The 13,012-nt window shown below is 41.8% G+C and overlaps 1 protein-coding gene across 4 annotated transcripts in view; it reads left to right on the top strand.

Annotated features, from left to right (window-relative positions):
- The window catches only part of TOX (thymocyte selection associated high mobility group box), a 206,518-nt gene extending 194,875 nt beyond the window's left edge, over nt 1-11,643 (top strand). For all 4 annotated transcript variants that reach the window (XM_068162447.1, XM_068162450.1, XM_068162446.1 and 1 more), the window contains 3 exons: nt 2,783-3,169; nt 9,007-9,158; nt 10,192-11,643. In XM_068162447.1, the coding sequence (XP_068018548.1) occupies nt 2,783-3,169; nt 9,007-9,158; nt 10,192-10,228 (576 nt within the window). In that variant the 3' untranslated portion in view covers nt 10,229-11,643. The remainder of the gene's footprint in view (nt 1-2,782; nt 3,170-9,006; nt 9,159-10,191) is intronic.
- The last annotated feature ends 1,369 nt before the right edge of the window (nt 11,644-13,012 follow it).

The raw sequence follows: 13,012 nt of genomic DNA, 5'->3' as shown, positions 1-13,012 counted from the left end.
TTAGATCACTTATGATTTAAAGCAATGGCAAATGATTCAAAGTAATGGCAAATGATTTAAACCAATGGCAAAATACTTGGTCTGAAAGTGAAGATTTGTGATTTTTCACCAGCTCAGGAGGTAGTGAAAGATACAGAAGGTTCAGCGATAGCTTGAGACAACTGGAACCGTCCCTTTTGATCACTTTGCAGATGCCCTTCTCAGAGGGAGAGCAAGTGTTATTCATCTCTGGCCCAAGGCTGTACTATTCCTCTTAAAATAACCTGGTATTTGAAGTATTGAATGATACTAGCTCATCTCTCTGTAATTTTATCAGTGTGGGCCTTGCACCATCCACTTACACGTGAACTCAGAATTACCCAGTAATTAAAGTGCTTCGCTGTACCTTTGTTACAGAGGTGTATGGCAGCATCTTTGTAGTCACAGATGAAATATAAGTATCTATCAGTATGTCAAATAGTGCTGCAAAGGCTTTTTGCTACCTCCTCACCAGGAGAAACTCTTAAACCCATTAGCCCTTCAACACTTCAGGAGCAATTATCCCAGCTTGGACCAGCTACATCATGGCAAGTGAGCTGTTCTCATAAGGGGATGAGGAGAACTTCAGGTTTCTCAAGAAGAACACAGTACACAGCTCCTGAAATGTGTAAAGAGCCCCTTCACTAAAGAGGAGTGTTCTGACCATGCTGCTGTTTAGCAAACTTTCTGCATCTCTGAAATGTAGGCTAACCTGCCAATCTTTGTTCCCACACTCACAAGTGTCCTAAAAATACAGCTGAAGAGAGAGGGGGAAAGTATTTCTCCTGTTGTCACGTGTTCAGACCTTTAAAAATAATAGCAAAAAAGCTGGCAGGTCTGGCACTTGTTTCAGGTTTTGCCATTTACTCTCTGGGGGGGTTATGCCTGTACTTCAACCCTGCAGATGTGTGCACTACCTGCTGCACACGTGTGCACCCATGGGAAAGCAGAGCCAGGCAGATCCATACAGACAGAGATTGGCATCCATTTGATCTTATTCACCTAACTGTCCTCAGTCTACTGAAGAAAAAAGGGGGATTTGCCACTGGAACTGCAGCTGAGTTTAGGGAGAATGAAGTTACCTTTCTCATCTTTCTCCTCAGACACAATGAAGCCAGCATGAGGGGGTGGTTGGTGATGGCTCATCCTTCACAAAGAATAGAAAGAGACTTCACTGACCCTGGAGTGCTGAGAGGAACAGGAAACTTACTGTGACTTGTAAACTGAGCAAACGTGACATGGAGGTCACAGAATAAGGGCATATATGCATCTTTCAGCCCTTGTTGTGACAAAGTGACTGCTTTCTCCAGAGGGACATTTCTGCCATATTTTTTTTGTTCCAGCATGTTTCACCTTTCACTGGCTGTGAATCCCAGGATGACTTAGCTGCAAATTAGGATTCCCACCTAGCAGCTCAGGGGAGCTAATTCCTAAATTATTTTCACCATTTAGTTGAGCACACAGAGTTAGCAGCTCAGAAGGTGGAAGAAAATAAGGGTGTGGGATATGGAAGCCATAATAATGGAAACCAACTGAAACTGAGTTTAAAGCAGCTGAAACAAGTTGTAAATGTTAGGACAAAGAGTACTCAGAAGGTGGAAGAAAACAAGGGCATGGAAACCAACTGGAACTGAGTTTGAAGTAGCTGAAACAAGTTGTAAATGTTAGGACAAAGAGTACTCAGAAGGTGGAAGACAACAAGGGCATGGAAACCAACTGGAACTGAGTTTGAAGTAGCTGAAACAAGTTGTAAATGTTAGGACAAAGAATACTCAGAAGGTGGAAGAAAACAAGGGTATGGAAACCAACTGAAAATGAGTTTAAAGCAGCTGAAAAAAGTTATAGATGTCAGAATAAAGAATATTATTCAAATGAACATTCCTTAATAGAAGTTTTTTGTTGCTAGCAGCTCTAAGAAATCAAGGCAGGCCTCAGCATTTTTGAAAGCCTGTGCATTTTCTCATGTCCTGTGCAATATTCTTCCAGCTTTGGGAAGATGGTGTTTGATTTACCTAGGCATCAGTTTCAAAGTGAATTTTCAGACCTTTCTGAGTGGGATTAATAAAGGAAGTTAACTAAAATTGAAAATATTCAGAATGTTCTTATTCTTCTGAATGTGTGGCTTGTGAAACGTGTTTGGCACAGGTGTGGATAGCAGCCCAGCACAGAATGCCTCAAAAAAGAAAGGTATGGGCCCAAAACTGGTCTATTCATTCAGTGCAGCAGAACAGCTGTGGATGGGGTTTAGCCTCCCCATCCTGTTAGCTGATAAAGCCCTGTTAGCAGTTATCAATGTGTGTGGTAAAGGACACTGAAACTCTTCTTCCTGGTTTGCAGATGGGAAAATGAGACAACGTCAAAGATCATTGCAGACTCGTGCTGGAGCTCACCCTTCTGAGTCTCTTTTCAACTAGACCATCAAATCCAAGGACAACAGAAGTGGCTGCTTATGTGAATAAATGTGACAGGCTTGGTTGTCTTTGTTGTGTAGGTTATTAGGTCAGTGATGCCAGTTCCAAGTTTGGAAAGAGCAAAATGTCAGGCTAGACCAGGAGACAGAAGAGCTAAGTGCTTTTCTTTTTTTCCATACAGTGCTGAAAAGTGTAAGGTAAAAAGGATTAATTCTTTTTCTGAGCTCCATGTTAAGGACAATTTGAAGGGCCAGATTTGTGTTTCCCCATGATAGGAGTCTTAGACCTCAGGGGGTGGAACAGCAGCATTTTGTAGCTTCTAATTATTGCCTGGTTTTTGTTTTTCTCAACAGAGCTACAGTGAACCTGTGGATGTGAAAGCCTCCCCACAACCTCAGATGATGAATTCAAAGCAGTCAGTGTTCCATGGCCCCACCCAGGCTCACTCTGCACTGTACCTCGGTTCCCACTACCACCAACAACCAGGAATGAATCCTCACATCACTGCCATGCATGCCAATATCCCCAGGAACATAGCACCCAAGCCCAACAACCAAATGCCAGTGACTGTTTCCATAGCAAACATGGCTGTGTCCCCACCACCTCCTCTTCAGATCAGCCCCCCTCTGCACCAGCATCTCAACATCCAGCAGCACCAACCCATCTCAATGCAGCAGTCCCTTGGAAACCAGCTACCCATGCAGGTCCAGTCTGCTTTACATTCACCTACGATGCAGCAAGTAAGTTTGAGCTTCTCAGTGGTCTGGGGAATAATATTTTGGGGGGAAGTGGGGGAAGAAGTCATCCAGAAATCAGCATAGTGAGCAATGGTATCCTGGGGTGCATCAAGAAGAGTTTGTTAAACAGGTCTAGGGAGGTTCTTCTCCCCCACTGCTCTGCCCTGGTGAGACCACAGCTGGAATACTGTGTCCAGTTTGGGGCTCCCCAGGTCAAGAGAGACAGAGACCTGCTGGAAAGAGATCAAAAGAGAACCACAAGGATGATTAGGGGACTTGAGCATCTCTCTATGAAGAGAGACTGAGAGCCCTGGGGCTGTTTAGTCTGGAGAAGTGAAAACTGAGAGGGGATCTGATCAATGTCTATATCTGAGGGGTGGGTGTCAAGTGGAGGGGGCCAAGCTCTTTTCAGTGGTGCACAATAAGACATGAAACAAGAGGTAAAAGCTTGAACATTTCCCCTCAACATGAGGAGAAATTGCTGTACAGTGAGGGTAATGGAGCACTGGGGCAAGCTGCCCAGAGAGGTTGTTGAGTCTCCTTCTCTGGACACATTCAAAACCCACCTGGGTGCATTCCTGTGGGGACTAGCCTGGGTGATCCTGCTTTGACAGGGGGGTTGGACTGGATGGTTTCTGCAGGTCCCTTCCAACCTCTAACATACTGTGATGCTGTGAGGAAGGTTTAGAGCTGTGGGTTAGCTTTGATTCTGTAGAGTTCCAAAACTGTAGTAGTATGGTCTGAGGGCTTAGTCTTTCAACAGCAAGAGTAAATGAATGAGTTTATCCAGGTGATGGGGAACTTCAGTAGAACTGTTTGTGCTAACCATGATGATCATAACATTCTTCAGAAGCCCATCCCTGTCTCCCCTGCCAAATTCAGGAGGCACCCTTCAAACAGAGGTGTCCAGAGATCTATCTGGAATAAGTGAAATGTTCCATCTTGGGGAAGCACATTCTTCCAAACAAAAAGCAGGCATGTCTGAAGAAAATGTGCTGCTATCCTTGTGCTGACTGTGACATGGAACAGTTGGAGGGAACATGAAGAAGCACAGGTTGTGTTAGACGTGCTGAAGTGAACATGAGCATGTTAGTTTATGCTGCAGTCATAACTTCCTTTGGCTAGACAGCCCTGGGTTTTTAACTGGAAATAAGTGTCTGTCCCCAGTATCCCCATAGGGAGGCTTTTGGGTTTTCATTGTCAGTCTTTTCAGAGAATCAAAGCATTGCAGAATGGTTTGCATTGGAAGGGACCTTCAAAGGTCATCTAGGCCAATTGCCCTGCAGTCAGCAGGGATGTCTTCAATGAGGTCAGGTTGCTCAGAGCCCCACACAACCTGACCTGGGATGGTTCCAGGGATGGGGCTTTTACCACCTGTCTGGGCAACCTCAGCCAGTGTTTCACCACCCTCAGAGTAAAACAATGCTTTGTTCTCTATTGTCTAAATCTCCCTCTTTTGGTTTAAAACTGTTGGTTAGTTTGACTTGGTTGATTCTCAGTACAGTTCTAGGAGTGCTGCACAAATGCAGGACAGCAATAGCATTGTGTCTTTGGGAGGGTTAGGGAAGAGAAACTCTGCTGATTTCACGAGAGAAAAATCTCCTTTTGTACTGGATGAGATCTGAGTATCAGCACTAAGATCTTGCATTGCAAAGAGGCATTAGAATGATTTATTTTTTCCCTTCTGATAGAGTTGCAAGAATCCACACAATTTGTACCCAGCAGACTTGTCAGTTCTGGTTGATAATCCATAGTCATGAACTTGCTGCATGTTTTGAATATCTCTATGAAATCACCATTGTTAACAAGGCATTTGCATTTGCTTTTCCAAGCCAGAAACATTTCATCTCAAGACTGGTCTTTAGAGATGGAAATGGCTGAAAACAAAACATAGCCTCTAGCTGGGAGAACAATTTAACTTTTCCAAGGCATGCCAACAAACAAAGAGTTGAAAGCACCCTGGCCTGATAAATGTAGTTGTTCAGCAGGTAAACCAAAGTGAGCTCAGATGATCTGACCTTTTTCAGAGACTTTGATCTTAGTCTCAAGAGGTATTTGGAGTAATCAGACAGGGAGGAAACTTTGCAAAGTGTTTACAACTTTTTCTCAGTCTAGTTTGTTTTTCACAATCAGAATAAACGGACTCAGGAGACCTGTGACCACACAAGTGTGGAGTCTTTTACTGTTGTGTGCTCCTGAAAGTTCTCCTGTTGGTTAGAAACTCATTGTCCTGGCTTGAGTGTTCTGGAAGAGCTCATGGTCAAGTCTCAAACAAACTCAGCTATTGCCCCAAGCCTGGGCAGCTAGAATTAGTTAAAAGAAGCCTTAGAGCAGTGAGCCGGCAGGGTCTGTCAGGAGATCTTTAGTCTGAGGTAATCCTGGTTGAACCTGAAGGCTCAGAGCAGTGAGAGACAAAGCAATGGGCAGGGACTCAATGCAGTTAAATGTTCATTTACCACACATGGAAAACAAGGTTTGGGACAGCAAGCAGGCAGCTTTCAGCTTTGAAATAATTTGTGGCTCCCTAGTGTGATGCTCAGTGCTATTAGGGAATCCCTGCTCCCTACTGATCCCCTGCTTTAGCACTGTGGCTCTAAATTTGATCATTCATTTTCTCCAGGAGACAGAGGATAGCTTATTATCAAAGACCATTTTGTAGTTTGTCTGAAGGACTGCCAGCTCCAAGAAAAGTCACATCAAGATCCAAATTTCAGTCCTGGCAGGCAGGAACACAGTTCTCTAAAATCACTGTGCATAAAATCCACAAACCTGTGCCTAACTTTGAGGAGGGACTGATAAGAAGTGCTGACCTGGGGGGAATGTTCTGCCAAGAAGTGATCTTCATCAGCTCCTTGGAGAACAGCATGTCCTCTTCTTCTTCCAGCAGTCCTTGCTGCACATGTGCAGCTGCCAGACCAAGAGGGACTGCCAGATGGAGAAAGGTGGTCTCCTCTAGGAGTCCCCAAAAGCTACAGAATGTCAGGGGTAGAAGGGACCTCAAGGATCATCTGAGTTCCAAACCCCCTACCATGGGCAGGGACACCTCACACTAGAACAGGTTGCTCAGAGCCACATCCAGCCTGGCCTTCAAACCCTCCAGGGATGAGGCTTCTACCACCTCCCTGAGCAAACTGTTCCAGTGTCTCACCACCCTCATGGGGAAGAATTTGTTCCTAACGTCCTGTCTGAATCTACCCATTTATAATTTTGCTGCATCTCCCCCAGTCCTATCACTACCTGACATCCTATACCTGTAGCATCTGTATCCTAGATCTATTCATCTATAGCTTTACCTAGATCTAGAGCCTATATCTAATCTATAATCTCTTATCATCTCTCTCTATACCATCTGTATTTATTTTTCTATCTACCTATCAATGTGAGTTCTAGGGTCCCTGGGCAACCTCTGCCAGTGTCTCACCACCCTCATGGGGAAGAGCTTCTTCCTGACATCCACAGCAGAAGCAGAAAATGAATGCATGCCACATTTTGTTTTACTTTATCTTTTGATAATAACTCTTTTCAGTCTGCTTTTAGGTGTTTCTTTCCCTTTAGAAAAGAAATGTGTGCAGCAAAATGATTGCATAGCCTGCCAAAAATGTTGGTATATATACTGGTATATTGTGTGCAGTAAACTCAGGGACCTGCTGTATTTGTCCAGATTTCTCCCTCTCTCTTTTATGTTAAGCTTTGTCTTAGAATGAGGTCAAGAGAGAGAGAAAAAAAAAAATCATTAATATCTGTCAACTTCCTTTATAACCTTAAGGAAAAATCTTTGTATGATATCACACAGACAGATTTTCAATTTCCTTGTGTAATAAACAGATGCTTTAGGATTTGGATGTAATTTAAAGGTTTAAAATATCACATTGAGATTGATGAATAAATCAGTTGTGAAGACAAAAACATTGATGCCTGTTGAAAATACCTCTCCAGACAGGCAGGAAATGAAATTAGTTCCCAGTAAAGTGTGGAGATGAGGATCACTGTTCAGTGCTGCTGCAGGCTTTTTTAGGACTTGCTACAGTGGCACAACGAAACTGCTAGGGCTACAGAAATCTAATTAAAGAGCAAATGTCCCTCCTGACATCGAATTAATCTTTATCAAGTTCCCTATTTTTATTTCAATCTGGAACAAGAAAATGAAATTTAAAATTCCAGGCAGGTTGCAAAACAGTTGGTGATTTTTCTCTTGAGCATTACGATGCAAAAACATTCAGCATTGTTTAATTAGACCTCGGAGCACTCATTTTTTCGCAGCGCCTTTGATTCCATCATTGTTTGTTAAGGGCTCGCATAAATAATACACAAATATTTGCTGCCAGCCTCCGTCCACTGCCCAGATCTGTATTGCCACAGGTTTTGCTGCTGCTGAAAAAGCTGAGTTATTGTTTACATCTTAAACATCACCATCAGCCCTTCATGTTGAGTGTAGGTTTCCAAACGCGGCCTTATCAAGCGCGCTCAGGAGAGCAGAGGGAGGTGAGGGTGAACGTGAGAGGCGCCAGCAGGACAAGAGCCAGAGTACAATGCACCAAGAAGGGGATGTGAAGAAGCAAATGGCATGTTGTATTTGAAGGAAGCTCTGCTGATGGAAGGGGCCGTGCAAAACCTCTCTTGATTAATGGTAGCATGGCTGGCTTCTTAAACCTGCAGAGAAAAACAGCTCTCCACAACACCCCTGTCCTGAGGAGGTCTGTGTGTAAAGAAAGTGATCATAAGGCACTGGAATTTAAAACTAAGAGTGCTGAGCTCTTAGTTCTACCTATTCTGTATGTGGACTTTGGCCAGTAGGAGCAGGTTTGCAAACTAAACATCTTGATTCAAGTTCAGTTTCTGACTGAGCAGCTACACAGCCAGTTAATTTGGGAGGGAATTATACACCCTTGCCCCTGGCAGGAGCTTGCTCTGGGTTTTACAGCAGCCATCGATTGCTTTCCTACAGCATTCCCATACTTTTCCCCACTGTAGTTCCAGCTTTACAGGAACATATTGTGCATTTGCACAGGGGGAACCAGATACACTAGCCCTGACATTTCAATTGTTCTCCTGGTTTTGAAACACAACATTTGAAACATCCTCTTATCTCAAAAGAGCTAAAAATTATTGTGACTTTTCATCCAGCAGCTATTTCAGGGAGCAGGTTAGATGGCTCTTTGTATCTTCCACTTTTTTTTTCCTTCCCCCTCGTCTCCTTGGTTTCAAAAAGCAAGTTATTCTGTGCTACTTTCACTGCATTAGTCCCACAACTGTTAAAAAGCTTTGGTTGAATTTCTGTTTAGTTGAGAGAGAAAAGTACAAATAAAAGAAGCAGCAGATGGTCCCTTTGTGACTGAATGAAGAAAAAGGGGGTTGAGAACAATATGTGAATAGGTGTAGTCTAATAAAACAGTCAGCCACCTGCTGCCTGCATCCTTCAGAAAGATTCTGTTGCATATTCTGGGAATTAACAACTTGTGTGTGTCCTTCTATTTAACCTAAATGGAAGCCCAAAGGAGCAAACAGACCTTTTTGCCCCAGTGCTGATTGAGTTGTTCTCTTGGTTTTGAATTGTTTCTTCTCTGTCCCTTCCAGTTCCATCCTGTGACTGTGTAATAGCCTGCAAGGATTTGGCACTGTTTCATTTCTCAGAGCAAAGAAAGGCTTTCAAACTTAGAAAGCACTGAAATAGTTTTTCATATTGCAAGTTTGATAACCCAACACACACCTGGGGGGAAAAAAAGAGAGACAGAGAGAGAGAAGTGTTTCACCATTTCCCAGCACATCATTTGTTTGATTTCAATGCCCCCAACCTGTTGCTTGCTTTCCATACATTGTAATGCATTTGCTGTCTCCTCTAGGGATTTACTCTTCAGCCTGATTATCAGAATATCATCAATCCAACATCAACAGCTGCACAAGTTGTTACCCAAGCAATGGAGTATGTTCGTTCAGGGTGCAGAAATCCTCCAGCACAGACTGTGGACTGGAATAATGATTACTGCAGTAATGGGTAAGCAGCCAGTGAATGCCACCTTGTGTTGAGCAACATTCATGACACAAGTGTCTGATGGAGAATTTGGGAGCAGTTTGGTTGCCAGTCTCCCTGCAGTATTTCAGAAGTGCATCTGTGGTGGCCCTGTATTTGTTCAGCAGATATGGGAGAGCAAGTTCTCAATACATGCACTTGCTAGACGTTGTTCACCAGGACACAAGGTCTATCATTTAAAACTCAAAAGATACCTCCTATTCAGAGCCTTAAATGTTTCCTGTCAGCTCCTGGTACAGGAACCTGGCTCCAAAAGAACATGCTGCAGAGGAGTTGAGGGTTTGAAGGGGCTACTAAGCTTGTGGTAGGGCCCTGGAGCTCCCCCAGGTATGGTGTTTTTGTTGTGGTTACAGCTATGTAATATTTGTGCCATTCCCTTCCACGTAGCTTGTAGCCCATGCCCCACCCCTGCATCTCTCTAATGGGAGCTTTTAAGACCCAAAGTAGCTGTTTGCCCAGGCAGCAAACTCTCCTCAGCAACAGAGCATTTGGAGGAAATAGTTCATGCCGTTTGCCTCTCGAGTAGGAGCTAGAAGTCTTAAACTTGATTTCCTACACCTTCTCCCTGTGATTTGACTTGTGATTTCCCAAGGAATGGAAGCTCTCTAAGACAAAGTGTAGGTGCTCCAGGTTGCTGCACACCACTATGGTCCTGGGAATTTTCTTGTTATTACCGTGGTGATGTGGTACCTCAGTGGTAAACTTGGAATTAATCATGGAATCATAGAATAAGGTTGGAAAAGACCTCAGAGATCATCAAGTCCAACCTGTCACCCAACACCTCATGACTGCTAAACCATGGCTTCAAGTGCCACGTCCAATCCCTATTTGAACACCTCCAGGGACAGTGACTCCACCACCTCCCTGGGCAGCACATTGACATGCAGTTGGTTCGTGAGGATTTTTGGGGGGAAGAACAGCACCAAAGAATTAGCCATAAATGTAAAGAAACCTCAACATTTGTTCTTTTTTTTCTTCCTTTTTCCTCTTTGAACAGGGGCATGCAGAGGGACAAAGCACTCTACCTTACCTGAAAACCTGAAACACCTCTCCTTTCCACCGAGGAATGCAGGGAAGTCTTTTCATCATGGATTGCTTGATGCAGTCGAGGCAGTTCTGCATTTTACTAGGAAATACGAGTTGCTAAGCACTTAGGACTATTTGAGCTTGTGGGTCACCCACTCTGGAAAAAAAAAAAACAACCAACAAAACAACAACAAAATAGTCTTGCTTCTTTTCTTTCCCTTTCCTCCACCCCCATTTTTATTATTATTATTATTGGGCTTTATTCTCTTTCTTTCTCCTTCCTCCCCCACCCCCCTCCCCACCACCACCCCTTGAGATCCCGTAACGGACATTACTTTTCTTCTGCCCTGAAGGAGGAAACTTGGACCATTCAGATTCTTTCTTTTTTATGTTGGGTTCTTATTTTGCTGTGAAGTGCTGCGCTAGTAACTGCCTTAGCAACTGTAGATGTCTCGGAGAGAAAAAAAACAAACAAACAAAAGGTCCTGGATTTTTTTCCATTGGTTTTTTCATAATGGGTGTTTATATGAAACTACTAAAGACTTTTTAAATGGCTTGATGTAGCAGTCATAGCAAGTTTGTAAATAGCATCTATGTTACACTCTCCTAGAGTATAAAATGTGAATGTTTTTTTTTGGGGGGGGTGGTTTGGTTTTCTTTTTGCCTTGGTTGTTTCCGTTTCGTTTTGGGGTTGGTTCTTTTTGGTTGTTGTTTTTGTAGCTACTTGTAATTGAAACTGGCTCATCCCAGTTGATTGATTTCCCAGGAAGGGTTAAATTGGCAAACAGGCATATTTTTACTTCACTTTTAAGCAGCTGACTAATAGTTCTATATTTTCAAAGTATTTGGAGGTAGGGGGGGTGGGGGGTTAAGGGGAAGCGTTGGGAGAAATAAAAAGCAAACTATTCCCAGATGATATTAATTAAAACTATTTGGCTTCGTCTCCTGAAATGAACACAGCAAAGTAAGGGGAAGGGGGGAAAGGGGGGAGGGGGGGGAATAAATAACCCCCAAATGTTGATAAAGAGCAAACACATTAATTTTGTACTGCCTAAAAAAAAGAAAAAGAAGAAGAAAAAGCTTTGTTTTTTTAAAGAGAAATCACTTTATGTGTACTGGTTAGTAAATTGTCCTTTCAGTCTCTCTATGTACAAAACTGCCAAATGCTTACCTGGTATTTTATTAGATGCAGAAACAGATTGGAGACAGCTAAATTATAACCTTGACATACGGCTATGTATTATTGTTTCTTTATACTGTGTCTGTATTTAATCTTCTTCATTTTTGGGGGGGGAGGGGTCTGGTTTTTGGTTTGGTTTGGTTTCCTTTCTCTTGTTTGCTTTCTTTTTGTTTTATTTTATTTTTTAATGGAACCTGTTGCGCCTATTTATGAAATAATAAATATAGGTGTTTGTAAGTACAATTTGTTAGCATTTTAAAGAGGTTTGTTTTGATGCTTTAACTTTTGCTGGCACAAATTGTTCACAACTTGATGTGAATACTTTATTTAGTTTTTACAGTGACTTATGTAACACCAAACCTGCTTGACTGGCAGAAAATGAAGGTAACCAATACTTATTTCTGTATTATTATTTTTTTTGGTGTGGTTAAATGAGAGAGGGGGTGGAGGGGGGGGAAGGTATTTTAAGTAATTCCCTTTTTAAAGCATTGTAGCAGGAAGTTGCTACTAAGACTTGAACCAGCAAGACAAGCTGGATAAAAGTGCAGAGTGCTGTTTCTTGAAGCTTCAAGGGTTTGGGTTAATTAGTCAAGTGGAATTAAAAATTTTGCCAGTGGAATTAAAATTTTACCAGTGGAATGAAAATTTGTACCAGTGGAATGAAAATTTGTACCAGTGGAATTCACAATTTTACCAGTGGAATTAAAATATTACCAACAGAATTCAAAATTTTGCTAGTGGAATTCAAAATTTTACCAGAGGAATTTACATTTTTACCAGAGGAATTTAAATATTACCAAGGGAATTAAGTGTTTTGCCAGTGGAGTTACGAATTTTGCTAGTGGAATAAAAAATTTTACCAGTGGAATAAAAAATTTTGCCAGAGGAATTAAACTTTTACCAGAGGAATTTAAATTTTACCAGGGGACTTAAAAGCTTTACCAGCGGAATTACAGATTTTACCAGTGGAATCAAAACTTTACCAACAGAATTCAAAATATTACTAGTGGAATTAAAATATTACCAACAGAATTCAAAATCTTACTAGTGGAATTTAAACTTTTGCCAGAGGAATTAAAAATTTTACCAGAGGAATTAAAATTCTACCAGTGGAATTACACATTTTGCCAGTGGAAGTAAAACTTTACCAACAGAATTCAAAATATTACCAGTGGAATTGAAATATTACCAACAGGATTCAAAATTTTACCAGTGGAACAAAAAATTTTACCAGAGGAATTAAAATATAATCAACAGAATTCAACATTTTACCTGTGGAATTCAATATTTTACCAGAGGAACTTAAATTTGCCCAGTGAAATAAAACATTTTACCAGAGGAATTAATATTTTACCTGGGAAATTAAAAGTTTTCCTGCTGGAATTACAAATTTTACCAGTGGAATTAAGAATGTTTCCAGTGGAATTAAAATACAGTCAACAAGAGTTCAACATTTTACCTGTGGAATTCAATATTTTACCAGAGGTATTTAAATTTTGCCAGGGAAATAAAAAGTTTTACCAGAGGAATGGAAATTTTACCAGGGGAATTAAAAGTTTTATCAGTGGAACTAAAAATTGTACCAGAGAAATTCAAATGTAATTAACGGAGT

This window comes from Melanerpes formicivorus, unplaced genomic scaffold (assembly GCF_026170545.1).
Source record: "Melanerpes formicivorus ecotype bairdi unplaced genomic scaffold, bMelFor1.0.p_v2 SCAF_65, whole genome shotgun sequence".
NCBI classification, from domain to species: domain Eukaryota; kingdom Metazoa; phylum Chordata; class Aves; order Piciformes; family Picidae; genus Melanerpes; species Melanerpes formicivorus.
The sequence above is the reverse complement of the archived record's forward strand: the minus strand, read 5'-3'. Positions and strand labels throughout refer to the sequence as shown.